The 18,219-nt window shown below is 31.9% G+C and overlaps 1 protein-coding gene across 1 annotated transcript; it reads left to right on the top strand.

Moving 5' to 3' along the window:
- Positions 1 to 676: 676 nt before the first annotated feature.
- LOC127706132 (microfibril-associated glycoprotein 4-like) lies at positions 677 to 15,253 on the top strand. Its single transcript, XM_052210579.1, has 6 exons — positions 677 to 961; positions 6,893 to 6,937; positions 7,458 to 7,585; positions 8,400 to 8,496; positions 12,606 to 12,770; positions 14,298 to 15,253. The coding sequence occupies exons 1-6, from the start codon at positions 808 to 810 to the stop codon at positions 14,549 to 14,551; spliced, it is 843 nt and encodes a 280-aa protein (XP_052066539.1). The 5' UTR covers positions 677 to 807; the 3' UTR covers positions 14,552 to 15,253.
- Positions 15,254 to 18,219: the final 2,966 nt, after the last annotated feature.

Raw genomic sequence — 18,219 nt, 5'->3', positions numbered from 1 at the left:
ACTTTAGGTTTCTGTTCATGCTATGGTGTACTCTGTTGTTTTTCTTCAGGATTTTGTTCATGCTATGTTTTAGTCTGTTGTTTTACTTTAGGTTTCTGTTCATACTATGGTGTACTCTGTTGTCAGGTTTACTTTAGTATTTTAATTGCACCCTATGTATCTTCTTCCTCTTTTTACTGTTACTTTTAGGAGATTATGGTGACTTTATTTTGAATGAAAGGGGCCACATATAGCATACCTCTTTCTTAATTAAAGCAAGTTATGCCTATCATAGCACTTGTGACATAATATCGTGTGATCTGGCAAATGCATTGACTCCGAATAATAAACATTTTTTTTGTAAATTACGTATGAATAGGAAATCGAGTTAAAATAAGATATTGCTGGAATAGTTAATTAATTTCAAATAATGAACAATTTCTATTTTAAATCTATCATTCGTTGTCTGGTCAAGGTCTAAATACTCAAATCAACTACATAGAAATACACAACCACAGGACATTAGTTCAACCTAAGCAGAAAACTTTACAATCTCCTCAAAACTTTACTGACTGTCACTACTTCTAACATATCTATTTTTCATTTCTGACAAAATCGATAGTGTCCTTATATTGATATGTATGTTGTTTAGTAAAATATAAACTAGCATACTATCTCTTTTGTGTTGCAATGACACGACATCTAATGAAATCGTTGCGTGATCATTTGTTTTTCGTAGAATACACACTATTTCTCTTTTCGAAAATAACGTTTCAAAAAAATACCACATAAGGTGCTAAATTTTGACAAGATACAAGCATAAAGCAAATGCAAATTATGATTGTTATTCTTTTTCTTATTACTTTTTCTTTTACTTTTTCGGTATCAAATGGAGATTATTTAAGGAGGTTACAAACATTAGAATCAAAGTTAGATGATAACACTGAAAAACTGCAAGAAATACTCAGCCGACTTCCAAACGGTATGTATATATGTATATTCTCACAACTAGGGTATTTGGATATTGCACAAATTGCTATAGCTATCTTCAAATAGTTGTACTTCACTTTAAAATAAGACAAATTCTTACTGGAGGGGAGGTGGACTGAAATACTCACAAACATGTCAAACTTAATTGTCAGAATAAGTAACTTTGACAATGACTATTCAGTCTCTGCTATCTCTTCTATCTCCATTTGGAATCTTGTTGTTGAATAAAAGTCAAAACAGTATACCGATGAACATAACTCATAGATACATAAAAAACAAGAAAAAAAAGGAAATCGGATGAACCCAAAAAGGAGCCAGACCGTGAGCGTAAAAAAGCATGTATGTCCATACTCATTCAAAATATCTCGATAGTGAAAAGCGTGCAGTTAGGAAATTCACTGACCAAAAGACTTTTCCAGTATTTTCAGATTTTAGACTACGAACACATGTCTCTCATATAAAGTTGAGACACAATCCGATTGTCTTGGTCAATGTGTTTGTGACGGTGTCCGTATGTTGTGCTGTTTTCAGTCGTTCTCCTTATAACTCTGTTTGATAAGTTTTTAGGATCATGCCACTGTTTATGAATCCCGTTCAATTTGGACAAACACGTGAGTGACGTATTAATTAAGACATAGAAACCAAAAAAAGTTGGGACAAATGAAATGTTACTACTAATGGGAAATGATACGTAAAAAGGATAATTATAATTGTACTGATATTGTCTTTTAAATTGTTGATTTTTGTTTTGCCAGTTTTTAAGGGTTACAAATGTAATCATTTTAGTACAAAGGAAGTACTAAGGGGTAAGAACATTAAAAAAAATGTCACCTGCTGAGTCATCTGCTAGAATATATTATTATAACTCACGTAAAAATGCAATATTTTGATTGGCTTGTACGAGGGTGTTAATTTACTCTATTATATGGCAAATACTCTATTACCCTTCACGGAGACGCTTGATCAAGTGTGCGCTTTATTAAATACGACTCTATCCTATGGCAAATACTCTATTACCCTTCACGGAGACGCTTGATCAAGTGTGCGCTTTATTAAATACGACTCTATCCTATGGCAAATACTCTATTACCCTTCACGGAGACGCTTGATCAAGTGTGCGCTTTATTAAATACGGATGGTTGTTATGTACAAGACGTCATAGTTTATTACTTTGAATTTGAAATTTAATTGACAGTAATAACAGAACATTCAGTATAATAAATTAAATAACGCATATCTGAGAGGGTGATAGAGCAGATTGTTACCCCTCGAAAAGACATTGTCAACCTTGACTTCGCCTCAGTTGACAATGTTTTCTCGGGGTAACAATCTGCTCTATCACCCTCTCAGCTATGTGTTATTTATATAATGTCACCCTCAAGCGCCTGAAATTAACATATCAAAAACTTGCATTTGAACGTAGAAGTAACATGTATATATAATCAAGTTCTTTATTGCACGAAATAGAAAATACCAGAGGAGAAACCTAAATATTACTGACAATTTGCATTGATGGTCTAATTATATATTATATTGATATCACTAAATATATTCATATGATATTTTACTTGTTAATTTAATAAAAAAGAAAAAAAAATGTAACGGCATGGCACTAAACTCCACTTGGCTTATCGAACCATGTTGGACCCATTATTACTGTCAGTTGATGTCACTGTTGTTTGAATGATTTATTTGGTAAATTTTTCCATTATGCAATTAAAACCCTTATGTGGCTGGCTAAATAGTTATCAATTTTAAAGACTTTAGCACTACGTTTGAGATAAACAAAAGATAGTGCATTGAATACATGATTCTATTCATCTTATGCATAAATATTTCAATAAATTTATCAATGATATATATGTTCAGATATTCCAGAATCAGGTATCTGTTCTAAAAATCAATGATGGCCTTGTTTAAGAAATAATATAATTGGAGTCAATTTTCCTTTGTCCATAATTGTAGTTTAACAAACTTAAAAATTATATCTCCAATTCCTAGCATTGCTTCTAATGCTTATTGCAATGGAATGTTTAATTTTTAGTTCCCGCTGCAGCAAAGGCAATATTTACCACTCAGTGCTCACAAGCACTTTGATTTGCTTTCCTTTTGATTAAGTTATGGAAGCAAGACAGTGGTGTTCTATTTCCTGTATTAAAAACAATCAATTGCTAAAGCTAAAGTTTAAGATAAAACATAAATGGTTTGTCAATGATAATTGATATGCAGTTGAGATAACATTTGTACATCATATTTCCAGGGAAATAATTTGACCCTGAACTGTATAGTTTTTTTGTCATGAGAATTTCTCACTTATAATGAGTAATATGATGACTATATTTGGCTAATGGGATCATTGCAACGTATCATGTCCTGTTAGGGTTCATTTGGCCTCGACTTCATTTCATGGACCACTGATCAGGGTTAAGTTTTCGTGGTCAAGTGTTAGTCTATATCTCATGATCAGATACTATAAGCAGGAGGTCAACTATATTTAGTGTAAGGAAGGATTGTAAAATGTGCATGTCTGTCTGGCAGGTTTGATCTAGCATTGACCTCATTTTCATGGTTCATTGGTCAATGTTAAGTTTTTGTGTTTTGTCCGAGAATTTAAGAAATAGATCAACTGTATTTGATGCATGGAATGATTACAAGACAAGGTTAAATGTCTATCAGACAGAGTTCATCTGAACGTGACCTTATTTCCATGTTTCATTGGTCAACTTTAAGTTTTCTTGTAAGGTCTGTTACTCAGGTTCTTTAAGCATAAGGTCAACTATATTTGGTTATCAAATGTCTGTGTGGTGTACGTGTCTGTCTGACCCTAAAAAGTAAAGTTGATAAGCTTTCTAATGGTATATAATACAGCTGTGTGTTAGATGGGTGTATTAAACTCCTTAACTACGAGTTTTTTTTTTTAAATGTCACTCGCCTATATATCTTTCTCTCATAGACTTTCAACATAGATGCAATCATGATCAGTTCAGCAGGCGAGACATTTCAGCGTGTGCACTCTTTGTTAGTTTAATAATTACTTAAAATAGGTACTTAAAGAATGTGGCGGGGTAAAACATGCCTATAAAAAAGAAGATGTGGTATGATTGCCAATGAGACAACTCTCCACAAGAGACCAAATGACACAGAAATTAACAACTATAGGTCACCGTACGGCCTTCAACAATGAGCAAAGTCCATACCGTAAGTCAGCTATAAAAGGCCCCGAAATGACAATGTAAAACAATTCAAACAAGAAAACTAACGGCCTAATTTATGTACAAAAAATGAACGAAAAACAAATATGTAACACATAAACAAACGACAACCACTGAATTACAGGCTCCTGACTTGGGACAGGCACATACATACAGAATGTGGCGGGGTTAAACAAGGTAGCGGGATCCTATCCCCCCCTAACCTGGGACAGTGGTGTAACAGTACAACATAATAACGAACTATAAAAATCAGTTGGAAGAGGCTTAACTCATCAGATGGATAAGAAATTAAAAATACAAATACTACAAATACAAGTGGACGTGGCCGGATACTTGTACATCCAAACAACAAAAAGACACTAAGCACAGATCTGAGAGTACTCGCAGTTACTGTCAGCTAGTTCAGAGCCACTAACAACTAATTAAAAATATCATGCATCTAAGTCTAAATTATCAATCCGTACACATCCAACATCCAATGGATTTAGGGTAAAAACGTCATAAACAGTCAGAGAAAAACATGACCTTGTGCAATGCCAAGATACAGGTATCGACAGATTGTAAATCCATGAATGTGTATATGTATATAACAATAATATTTAGTTTGCTTTTAATTTACTGATAACAAAATCAATATTAGTACCAATAAAAACAACATTTAATGATCTAATTACAGTGTTGAATTGGTAACCTTTTAGAATAAGTTTATTTAAAGGATCGATAAGTTTACCAGGATCGTTTCTAAATTTCCGGGCACGGTAAACAATATTGCCGTAAAAACGAGGATGTGCAATCCCGTTTGAAATAAGTTTTCTACAGGTACAAATGTACAACCAAACTTCAAAACCAAATCTATACATCTGTAGAAGAATTTATTAAAGGTTTTAAGTAATTTGTGGTAACGAAATCCCTGGCTTAATAATTTACCAGTAATACATAGATTACGTTCGTTAAAATCAAAAACGTCACAACAGACACGGGCATAGCGAACGAGTTGTGAAATATAAACACCGTAAGATGGTGCCAAAGGAACATCACCATCCAAAAAGGGAAAATTAACAATAGGGAACGAAAAATCGTCCCTTTTGTCGTAAATTTTAGTGTGGAGTTTCCCGTGTAAAACCGAAATATCTAAATCTAGGAAAGAACAGTTGTTACCGTTTAAATTTGATTTATTTAAAGTAAGTTCCTTTGGGTAAATTTCGGTAGTATATTGAGAAAATTCTTGATTATTTAACGAAAAAATATCATCAAGATAACGGTAAGTGTTGTTGAATTTATCAATTAAATGCAACTTAGACGGGTCTTTACTGAGTTTGGTAATAAACTGTAATTCATAACAGGTAAAAACAAGTCTGCTATTAAAAGGGCGCAATTAGTGCCCATAGGAATACCTACAACCTGTCGATAAACTTTGCTGCCGAAACGTACATAAATATTATCAAGGAGAAAATTAACAGCTTCAATCATCTCATCACACCTCCAGTAAGTATATCTAGCATATTTGCCTTTCTCATTAGAGAAGAAGACTTTAAATGAGTTGCAGCAAATATATTTGCATTCAGATTTACCAAACGACCATTTAATTAAATAGTCAAATTTTTGTTTGATAAGATTGTTTGGAAGTGTAGTGTAAAGAGTAGAAAAGTCAAAACTAACAGAATCAAAAGGACCATCAAAAGCACGTAATTTATCTAAAACGTCCAAAGAATTTTTTACACTCCAAAAAAAGTTAATTCCACTATTTTCATATATTTTATTACAATAGTTTATGATAAGCTCTTTGATAGTAGTTAAGGAACTTGTTAAAAGCACTGAAAGATTAGTTGTAGAACACTTACTAGAGGCCGAGATGAAACGATATTTTACTGGTTTTTTGTGTAGTTTTGTATGGTTTTGCTCATTGTTGCAGACCGTACGATGGCCTATACTTGCTTACATTCACTGCATTTGAACTCTGGTGGATAGTTGTCTCATTGGCTATCATACCACATCTCCTTATTTCTATACTGTGAGTGCTTAATCCTCCCCCTAACATATATATAGCGTGCATGGTCAGGAGGTTAAATGTTTGCTATAGACATGTACTCTGCTTTGCACTAGATAGAAAAGCTAATTCAGTTTCTTAGATAATATACGCAATTTCGTATGAATACTCTGTTTACAGAAAAGGCTTTCATATGCATGAACCGAAAACAATTTCCACATTTTTCATCCTTGTTTTTTAATTGGTTAATGAAACCACTGAAGAATCTTGTTAGTTATATTTAGGAAATAAATTTATACAATAAAGGTTTGAAATATTGTAATGATAATTTCAACATTAGAAAAAAGCAAAACTTTTTAGTGTAACAGGTTTGGTGTCTGACATTAGAAAAATATTAAACGCTTGAACACAAGCTCTTTTCATTAAATAGAGTTTGATTGCATAGGCTTTTTGTCTTTTTTTATCCATTATTCTCTATTTGTTATATTCAAGAACCCCATTATTTTATTTTCATTATATAAAAAAAAACTATTATTCTCTATTCTTTATTTATTTAGCACATGTTTGTCTATTCTTTGTTTTTTTTTTTGTTTTTTTTTTTTTTGGGGGGGGGGGGGGGTTGCCAATTATTCTCTATTTGGGAATCCAATCCAGACTTTCATAATGTAGATATAGGTAACATAAAATAAAGATCAACTAAATGTTGCTATTTCTTTACTTTTAGGAATTTGCGCAAAGGATAATTTCAAAAGGCCGTCGAAATGCCAAGGTACCAAATTTATTAGCTATAAATCAAAAAATTGTTCCCATTAAATGTCTTAGTTTATTTCCAAAAAAAACTAGTTCCACTATAGAACAGATGGAATATGATTTTTAAAAAGCATTTAATCGTTTTACACCAATTGAACAAATAAATAGTGCATTTACTGCTAGATATGTAGATTTCTTTTAGGCCTTTAAAATGGGATTTGGACTCTAGTAGAGATCGTTGTACACAGAATGTGTCCGTTCCAAAACACACAATATTGAAGATTGATCTAATATGAACAGCAATATCTTTTATAATTTTCAATCGGTGACAAATATTGTTACATATATTTTATATAATGCATGTATAACAATGAAAATTAATTAATACTGTGATTACGTTAAGTTTCAATTCAAAATGTAAGGCACTATTCTGCTATCAATCTTTAAAGTGTATAGATGTACATCTGTTGATATGGATAAATATAGTGCGCTTAAAAATCCAGAATAATTCAGAATCACTAGTTTTGATCTTATTTTAGAAGGAAGACCTATTGACTGTAATGATATTCCTGGTAAATGTCCAAGTGGAGTATATAAGGTGTTTCCAAAGCATACACAAGGAATTGATGTTTATTGTGAAATGAATTTAGACGAGGGACACTGGACGGTGAGTTAGATTTTAGAAATAAAACTTATTTCAAAACACATATTTTAATATTAGAATAAAGAACTATAACGAGTTGAATAGTTCCTAACATGTAATTTTCAAATCCCCTCTCTATAAGTAAATTTGAAATAAACATGTCATACCATTAAATATTCGATATTTCAAGAACACTAGTCCTTCAAGTTTATACTGCACATGCATATATCATGTTGATTAGCGAAGATTATTATATTCAGATGGTCTTCGTAGTCTATGAAAATCCTAACATACTAGTTTCTTCATTTTATTATTTCTTTTTTTTTTGTCAAAGAAGAACGTATTAATACTTCTAGAAAATTGTATAATGTATCCGCCTTGGTTTACCTGAAATTGATTAATGTTCACAATAAAACACATGTTATTTCAATATATTGCACACCTGGAAGAGCGATGATGATATTTTGCATTGCTGCTTGGAATTTTCGTTGTATAAAAAAAAGAGAGAAGAGATAAATGAACAAAGGGAAAAGCCAACAAGTCGACGAATAACAGGTAAGTTCATGGCCAAAAAGAAACGTGGATAAAATACAATCTTTTACAGTAAACAAATTACTGCATAGATAAGTAAAGATTGAGCGATGCGAGTTATCTAATTCCTATATTCAAACGAAGAAACTTTTTTTTGCAACATTTCAGAGAACACGACATATTTTGACGTTGCCAAGTTAGGAGTGTTCACACATTCTATCTTTAAAACCCATAACGTTTAATTCCGAACCTCTCCCAAATTATTTGTCTTGCACTTCTCCTTGTATTGTCATGTATCTGTTTACAGCTTTTTCAAAGACGAGAAAATGGCTATACTGATTTTTACCGTGGATGGAATGACTACAAATCCGGATTCGGGAACCCTAAGCATGAATTTTGGCTTGGTTAGTTTGCACATGATTACACTATATTTAACCATTTTCATAATCATCATCTCAGTATGAACATATGTCTTTTTTCAAATCAGTTTATTTTTTAGTTTCTTTATAATGTTTCAATAGTACTCAAAACCTTTTTAAACAGCTACGATAATATCCCTAGAAATCTAACTTTATAAAGCCCTAGATCTAAAACACGGGTAAATATACGGAATATTATTGTTAATTAGATATGATTCACGATAATATTAAAGTGGTTTAACACATCTGTTTAATAAAAGTCTTCAACAATCATAACAAGCATCAAAAATGTTGTTAATTAACGTCATTAATTCAAAAGTAAAATTTAAAATGGTTTCCGAATGATATCTGTATAATTTTAAGCATGTAATTGTTTGAACTATGTTCATTTTTGAAGAGACTATTGAATAAACTTCTCGTACTTGTGTGCTCGCTTTGAGTGCGAGAGGAGTGGATTTTATTTCCGACAAGGTTAAACTAAATGATATAAAATTGGCATTTGCTACTTCTTCGCTATATACGCTGCATCAAGGAGTAAGAGCAAATATTGACTGGGAACCAGCACAGTATGTGTCAAAGTAGGGTGTGACATGCCTTCCTGCGGTTTGTTACTTTATGAACTAGCACGTTATAACTCTGGTTCAACGTGTTGGGTTAGTACAAAGCAGAATTTCATATTCCTATCAAATCGACATGTTCTCTTCCTGATAATCATGTAATGTTTGCCACTGGAGGTTTAACACCAATCAATATATCCTTGTAAAACCGTTCAGTGCCATCATATAGAAATATTTCATAACTTCAATAAGGTATTGGCCAATAGAACATTAAATATGCTGTTTATTGACGTCACTAAGTCAAAAGTCAGAAGTTAAGCATGGATATTCATAGACTAAAATATTAAAAATGGTTTCCAAATGATATCTGATATCTTTCTTTTTTGTTTGAATAATACACCTAAACTTTACCAACTGCGGTTAAACCACTAAATTAATATTATCTTGAATCCTATCTAATACATAATAGTTTGTCTTTAGATTCCGTATGTTTTTCCAGTGATTTAGAGCTTAAAAAGTTAGATTCAAATGGATATTATCTATCGCAGTTGGTGAAGTTTAGGTGTTTTATTCAAACAATATAAGAAACTTAAAGATGAAATTCAGACACGATCTAGGTAAACTTATCAATCCTTTAAATAAACTTATTCTAAAAGGTTACCAATTCAACACTGTAATTTGATCTTTGAATATTGTTTTTATTGGTATAAATATTGATTTTGTTATCAGTAAATTAAAACCATGATACTTAATATTATTGTTATACACATATGCACTTTCAGGGTACTACAATCTGTCAATACCTATATTTTGGCATTGCACAAGGTCATGTTTTTCTCTGACTTTTAATGACGTCTTTACACTAAATCCAATGGATATTGGATGTGTACTGATTGATATTTTAGTCTTAGATCATGATTTTTTTGTATAAGTTGTTATTTGCTTTGAATTAGCTGTCAGTAACTGCGAGTACTCTCAAATCTGTACTTTGTGCCTTTTTTGTTGATAGGGATGTATAAATACACTGCCACGTCCGGTCTGTGTTTTTGTTAGCTGTGTTTCTGCTTTGTACCAATCTGATGAGTTAAGCCCTTTGCAACTGATTTTAAAAGTGTGTTCTAATTTTGTGCTGTAAAACCCCTGTCTCAGGTTAGTGGGAGTGTTGAGCGCTCACAAACATGTTTAACCCCGCCACATTTTTTATGTGCCTGTCCCAAGTCAGGAGCCTGTAGTTCAGTGGTTGTCGTTGATTCATGTCTGTCATATTTGTTTTTCGTAAATTGTTTTGTTACAAATTAGGCCGTTAGTTTTATCAATTAAATTGTTTCGTATTTTTTATGTCGGGGCCTTTTATAGCCGACTATACGGTATGGGTTTTTCTCATTGTCGAATCCCGTACGGTTGCCTATAATTGTTTACATCCACTTCATTTGAATTTGGGCGGATAGTTGTCTCATTGGTAATCAAACCACATCTTTTTATTTTTATAATGCAACCGAAGTTTAAAATCAAAATTCAAAATTAAAGGTGCCGGATAGCAACTTCTGTTGTCAGACCACCAATTCAAAATCTCTATCTATTCAACCAATTTTTTTTCAATTTTCATAGCTTTCGAAATATTTTACGGCAAGTTTAACTTCATTGAAACCAGGTATATCCTGAATTGTACATGTATCACCTTTCTATATGCCAATTTTCAACCAATGTTTACATAGATATAGGAAGATGTGGTATGAGTGCCAATGAGACAACTCTCCATCCAAGTAACAATTTATAAAAGTAAACCATTATAGTCTTGTAACAAAATACCACCCTACGCAAGGCAACTACATCTAAAAATAACCACTGGTGGTCTTGAAATCTTGAATAAGTGTACTATGGAGCGCATTAATTATCAATTTTTAATGTAAACTCATGGACAAGTAAATTTTGGCTCAAAATGGTCTAAATATATTTCTCTTTCACCAAAAGTTTCATTTCTGCAAATTTGTTGGTTAGTTTAAGTAAACAATGGCATCAAAAGCGCTATTTTATGTCAGAGAAAGGATACTTTTACATACGTTCTCAATTGAAGGGGGTAAATTGGTGGTCTGACACCTTCCGACAAGATTGGAACAATAGACATGTACGTCAATTGTTATGGACAATTCTTATACTGGTTTGCAATGGTTTTACAATGCCAAATCCATAAATAGATTGGGTGTCGGACGTATTTCTAAATTGTTCTTGAAACCAATCTAGAAATAAATTCTCGATCAACTTCGCATGTTTCATCAAATGCGGTAAAACTAAATTTTCCTGCACAATATATAATACTTGTCTAGTAGGTTTTTGTATATTTATACAAATGTACTCATTTGATAATTTCAATCCAAAGTAACCATTGCATCGCTTTTGTTCAAAATAGTAAAAAGTAAAATCACAAAAATACTGAACTCCGAGGAAAATTCAAAAAGGAAAGTCCCTAATCAAATGGTAAACTCAAAAGCTCTAACACATCAAACGAATGGATAACAACTGTCATATTCCTGGCTTGGTACAGGCATGTAGAAAATGGTGGATTAAACATGGTTTTAAAAGAATGCCATCGTGATTAACACAAGCAAACAAAGGCCTATGAACAATTTTTTTCTTTTTGTTAGGTTATTTTGCAAACCTGTCTTGACCCGACACATTCTTTAAATGCATGTTCCAAGTCAGTAGCTTGGTTGCTGTCTGTCGTAAGTGTTGTCGTTTATTGATTTAGCAAAAACGAGGCCGTTGATTTTCTCGTTTGAGTTGTTTGAAAAATTTTCATGTCGGGGTCTTGTTTCGATTTCTATACTGTATATGGTGTTTGCCAATTGTTTAAATACTTATACATCCCTGGCTTTGAAATGTTTAGGTTTGGGCGTTCCTGAAGAAGATAAATCAAGAAAAGCGATTAAGACACTCGGCACTTACCAAATGTTTGATAGTTCATACAAGAGGGTCTGGAAGGGGTTTCCAGAATACAAAATAATAGCTTAATGAATAGAAAAAAATCAGCAAAAAAAAAATAAAGAATAGAAAATAATGGGGTGCAAAATTATGAAGAATAACTGTAGAAATAAAAAAAAATAGACAATGTAATATTTATTGCAGAAATGAAGGATGTACAGAATAAAGAAATCATGTTATTACAGATAAATTTAATACTGCGGATTCATTTATATTCGTCGGATACCAATTTTCGTGGGTTTCGTGGGGGCAGGTTAACCACGAATTTAAATGTTCAACGAATTGCAAATTTTGCATTTGCCCGTATGCAGACTTTGGCAAAACCACGAAATTAAATATCCACGAAAGTGTCAGTATTCCTAATTCCACGAAAATTGGTACCCATGAAAATAAATGAATCCACAGTAGTAAAGTAATGTTTTTGAAAATTGTACATAATACTCGTTATTTCTAATAATAAAGAAAAATGAAACAAAAGTAAAAAGAATACAGAAATGAAGGACCCCCCATCCAGACTCTCATATCACATCTTTTTATTTTATATTGTATTATTTTTAGGCAACGACATATTGCACACTCTAACATCACGAGGGAAGTATGAAATGCGGATCGATTTATTCGATTTTGATGGAAACAATGCATTTGCAAAATACAAAGAGTTTAGAATTGGAGATGAAAGTTCGAAGTTCAAACTAACCGCAAATGGGTATTATGGCACTGCAGGTACGGATTTCATTTTATGGTATTTTGATATTTAGAGTTGGTTAAGTTGTATGGGTACACTTGGCTTATACTCGATCTGAAGAATACGAAACATGAATATTTTTGATAATAGAATGTCATATTCTTGATAAAGTTTTTACTTCAAGGTGTATAATTAACGGCATAAATATCATGGGATTTAAAAAAAAGTTAATCATTTAACTGGTTGTATTCTAACATATCGTCCTTCTGAATTTAATACAAACTTATAAAGTGTTATTTTCATCTTCAAAGTTTATTTTTCTCTAATATTTTCTACCGATTATTGCAAACATGGTAAATGTTCGGTAATTATTGAACATTTATGGTTTATAACGTACATGTTTATTTTAAAGGCAAATTTTATAGCAGTTGAAATGAATAGTCTAGAAATAACGAATGTAATTTCTTATTAGTTTGAGGAATGCAATGGTGTTCAGGTCTGATTGTGTTTCACGGTTTAATTTCGCCTATCATATGCGCACGTTCTCCCTCACAACGGAAAGATTAGCAGTTCGTAAAAGAGTAATGTTTTTGTGTATTTATTTCATATGCATTATCCTTGTCATCGGTCTTGATATTTAAAAAGGGGGAAATTTACTTAAGTACTCAAACACAACAGTATGGAACCTCAATAGTAGTTGACATATGTCATATATCAGTTTTATATCTGTTTGGAAAGATTGGTTTTTATGGCATATCTTTGACTGCGTTTGTTAGCTGTTATAGACTCGGGACGAATTAGAGCTTGGTACAATGTATGAACACCTGACTATGTTTGACAACTGTTTGTTGACATCTAGATGTCATGATTATTGTTGTTGTTTGAATGCTGCCTCATTGACGCATACCTATATTTACTTTTATTAAAACAAACCATGGAAATATCAAGATTGACCAATACGAACCGCCACAAAAAAAAGGGTTACACTTAGGCGCACTGAGCCAGATCATATTGAAAATGTTAATTGATCGCCCACCAAATAAGCAACTGATTAAAAGGAGAAGAATAATAAAGTACTTATATTGATCAGTCATTAGGCCCGATTCATTACATTCCGTGCAAAATATACAACCTTATAAATTGATCTATAACCAATACAGAACAGAAAACCAGCAAAATGGGAAAAAGACACTAACAAACAAAAACAAAAAACAATCGTGGCAATGAAATAATTTTCATATGAAATATAATAAATTTATTGTATATCTATTAAAATTTTCTTTAAAAAAGTTGAAAAAAAAATTCGTAACCGTATACAAGGCGATGATCAGCAAATACCATCGCTTTTTTACTGTAAAGGTCTGTTTCAATATGATGTGTATAATATCTTTAAATCGTTGTTAACGGAATACCACATTCTATGCCTGATTTCAATCACATTTAAATCTTGGGAAAAGAAAATGGTTGTAACATTTGTACAAAAGTCATGATAACTTCATGTTTTCCCTCGAACCGTATGCATTTTTAGTATGGTCCAGTTTTCAATGTGGCATTCGTATTTTCAGGTAACAGCTTGGAACATCACAATGGCAACCGCTTTTCAACAAAGGATAGCGATAACGATAATAACTCTCATCATTGTGCTACCTTGTATCGCGGCGCCTGGTGGTTTAATAGCTGTGTATCAGCTGATCTGAATGGTCAGTATTTCCTGAAGACACCAGATGGACATCATCGAGGTGTTCACTGGCATAGTTGGAAAGGAACCATGTATTCTTTGAAAGGCTCATTGATGATGATGCGTAGATTGTCAATTTAAGATACACATATATTAACAATTCAAAAAAATGATTAGTATTTAATTTAGAAGTATGGTGTATTTTTCCTTTTTTGTATCACAACGCAGTAGTTGGTCAAAAAGACTCGAGCATCACTGAATTAAGAGAGATTTAATGTCGTAATGCGCGTCTGGTCCAATAAAATATGTACCGTTAATGTTATAATTGTGTGTAAGAGCGCTGACAAAAAAAAAACTGACCAGATGGGCATAAATGAATAGAAAGAATAGACACTCACTTGTATATATATAACAATATAGTAACCCAAATACGAGACCATGCCAGTCTTGACATTCGACACTTATTTCATTTTCATGGTTGCATGCGCATCGTAAGGTTTACCCTTTTCAATTTGTAGACATTAAGACAGCTACAACGCCTGTTGGATTTATTAGTGCATAAGATCTGTTAAACTATGCAGTTTTGTTTTGTGTTTATTATTAAAACAATGTTTAAGAAGGAGACAGTCCATTATTTGAATCACTTTCCCCGATGAAATGTTGAAGACCAAGAAATCAGATGGAATGTCAATAGGTCGGGAAAGGTGATTTTTACACCCAGATTTTCGCGGTAGTATATTTTTTATAAAGCTATCAAGTTTATAAATTCTACTGTAAATATTCCATATTGCCTAAATAACCTAGACCTATTAAAAAGGATGGCAATTCTACTTTTTTGTTCAATCACTGCGTTTGATTTTTTTTTCAAGAACATCAACTCGCTCATTTCAGCAAGACGAAAAGGGTCCGTATGTTTTTTTTCTTGATTGGAATTTTAAACATGTATGTTTTATAAGTATTAGAAAAGATTATGTTCTGGTAATGACTTTTATTATATTATATAAATTCTATTGTAAAGTGCAACCACAAATTAAGTATTGGACGGCATTTTTTCACCTAATTCATCCTATAGAGATAATGACCTTACACTGATAATGGTTCTGGATTGGGTTTAAAGAATAGAGAATAATGGCCCAATAAAAAGAAAATAAAGAACAGAGAAAAATTGGCCAGAAAATAAAGAATAGAGAATAATGAGGTGCTTAAAAATAAAGAATAATTGTAAAAACTAAAGAATAAGTTTTGAAAAATACTGATTACAGAAATAAAAGATTAACAAAATAACGAATTTTTGCGTTTTCTGCACATAAGATTTATTATTGACAATTGACAATAGTAGACCATTCGGTATTGAAATGTCCAAATGATCTTAATCTGAACTTTCATTGATTTTAGCCAATCCAATTCTAAACATTCATATGCATCGGTATTTTGCCTCCGAAAACAATATCTTGCACGAGTTAAAAAATATTTCAGGTCTTCTCAAATTCGATTCTGGACCTCCATTATTCGATTTCAGGATATCAATGACCTCCTGGATTTAACCAAAAAAAATATATTTAAGGAGATCTTGAGAAATTTCAGAGTATCCTGAAATTATATTATAGAGGTCCTAAAATAATTTAGGATAATTATCCTTAAGTACAATAATGTTGGTTAAATCCGGGAGGTCTTCAATAATTTATGGATATCCTGAATTCGAATTTTGGAGGTCCTGAAATATTTCAGGATCTCCTTAAATACAGTAATTCTAATTAAATCCGTGCCTCTTATCAATCTAATTAAAATATAGATCTCGGATTTCGTTATACTACGTTATACTACATACGAGGATCTAACAAGTACCCTATAAGGTTTCACTTTTGTGACCTCATATAACGTAATATTTGACCTAAGAAAGTATTTATATCGACCAATCAGAATGCTCCTTATGAACGCGACCTAGGAACATGTTGAAGATGGCGACGTAGAAATGGAAAAACAACTTAGAAAATGCATTAACTAAAATTTTTCCTTAGTACAAAGTGAAAGAATTGAAATTTGAGAATAGACAAATTTTGGAGATCAAAGATTGCATGGTCAGGCTTCCAACATGCTTCAAACGGGCTATGGAAAGAGTTTACATACCAGATATCTGCTACCCGATAATCAAGTCTGCATAAAAATTTCAAACTGAAAGGTAAATTCTCGAAAATAGAGTATTAAATGTTGACATTTTTCTATCATTGGGCAACTTCTCGAGTGTTTATTAAAAAAAATCTTTTTGGATGATTCAGTGTACTTTAAAAAAAAACATGACAATATCCCAGAAAATACATTGCAAGTCTTCATTCTCCTAAATTATTTCTCCTACCAAAAAATTATAATTTACAAAGTTAGTGAAGATATGGGATCAGATAAATCTAAATTCATTGGTAATAGTATATAGATCACAATGTCATCTTATTAATGATATTCTACTGTGTACTCAGTCAGAGCTCAGACATAAATAAGTCTAAATCTGCTTTTGACTCATCAGTCAGGGGACTTATTGAAATAAGTGATTTTTAAATCACTTATTTGAGTTGCAAATTCGAAGTTTTGTCACAAATTGTGATTTTGTAGTTTTACCAAAATTTTAAACACATAGGTTTAGATAATATCTTTTCATTAGTAAAATTGAAAAAAATGAACTTTTTGCTTCTTTTAAGCAGCAAGGTTTATGCCTTTGATGCAATCATTTAGCTGCACATTCTATTTTAGTTGAAAAAATCCTATAAAAATGGCTTTACATAATAAACTGATACTTTCTTAACAGATTTTTCCCAGCAGTGGAAGTATTTTTCCTGTAAAATTCTAGGTTTCATCTTATAGATTATGTAATAAAATTCTACTGTTCGCCATCAAAATTTCACTGTTCGGGGTGTTGAAATTAGTGGGGTTATTAAAATAATGATACTTAAAGAAGTGATTTTTTGGAAGGAAATTGAGGTATGATACTTAAACAAGTGATTTTTATGTCATTATCCTAGATTTAGTACAAGGTCATCACCTGACATGACCCGGTCATCCTATCAACACAGATGTTGGTTCTGATAATTTTAGCAACATAATTAGTCCCTGGATCATTAGTATTCTATATTTAAAGCTACAATAAAATTAAATCACTTAGTCTAGTGATTAATTTGTACTACTTAAATAGGTGATTATTAAAGAAAGACAACTCTTACTTCTAACCTTTATGGACATAATAATACTTGAATCAGTGATTTAGAAGATCACTCATTTAAGTAAGTCCCCTGACTGCTCATTGAGGTCTAAATTTGAAGGTTTCAAGATTTATGTCCCTTTAATTTAAGACAAATTATGACTTCAATATGTCAATTAGTGTTTAAGCAAGACATATTTGACCTGAATTAAAAAGTTGCAAATATTGACTCCTACAAGTCAATAAGTTAACAAAGTTGGTAAACTTCAAGACCCAAGCATATTTATAAAAAGGTCATGCATCTACATGAAATTATGACAACTTTGAAAGACAATGCTTTGTCTTCTAAGGAAAAATATGCATGAGAGCCTAAAAAAACGGAGATAATGTTTATTAACTTTACAATGCAACCATCTGTAATCACACAAAATGAGGAAAATAATCTATGTTAAGTAAAAATGTTTAATTAGATAATTAATTATAGATAGCTCAGTCCTTGTGAACTCTCAGACAAGCTTAGGATGTCATAGGTGGTGCAGTTTGGCTACCAATTAAAATTAAGTCTTTTCATAAACATAAATAGATCTAAACAAGTCTGTCATTTTCTGACTTAAATAAGTCT

The sequence above is a fragment of the Mytilus californianus genome, unplaced genomic scaffold (genome assembly GCF_021869535.1).
Source record: "Mytilus californianus isolate M0D057914Y unplaced genomic scaffold, xbMytCali1.0.p SCAF_6, whole genome shotgun sequence".
Taxonomy (NCBI): Eukaryota; Metazoa; Mollusca; class Bivalvia; order Mytilida; family Mytilidae; genus Mytilus; species Mytilus californianus.
This window is presented reverse-complemented; position numbering and strand designations above follow the sequence as displayed.

Excerpts from the sequence above, each read along its gene's own strand:
- LOC127706132 (XM_052210579.1), top strand. The coding sequence starts at position 808 with ATGCAAATTATGATTGTTATTCTTTTTCTTATTACTTTTTCTTTTACT. Across the intron at positions 962-6,892 it reads ACTCAGCCGACTTCCAAACG|GAATTTGCGCAAAGGATAAT; the intron begins GTATGTATATAT and ends CTTTACTTTTAG. Across the intron at positions 7,586-8,399 it reads TAGACGAGGGACACTGGACG|CTTTTTCAAAGACGAGAAAA; the intron begins GTGAGTTAGATT and ends ATCTGTTTACAG.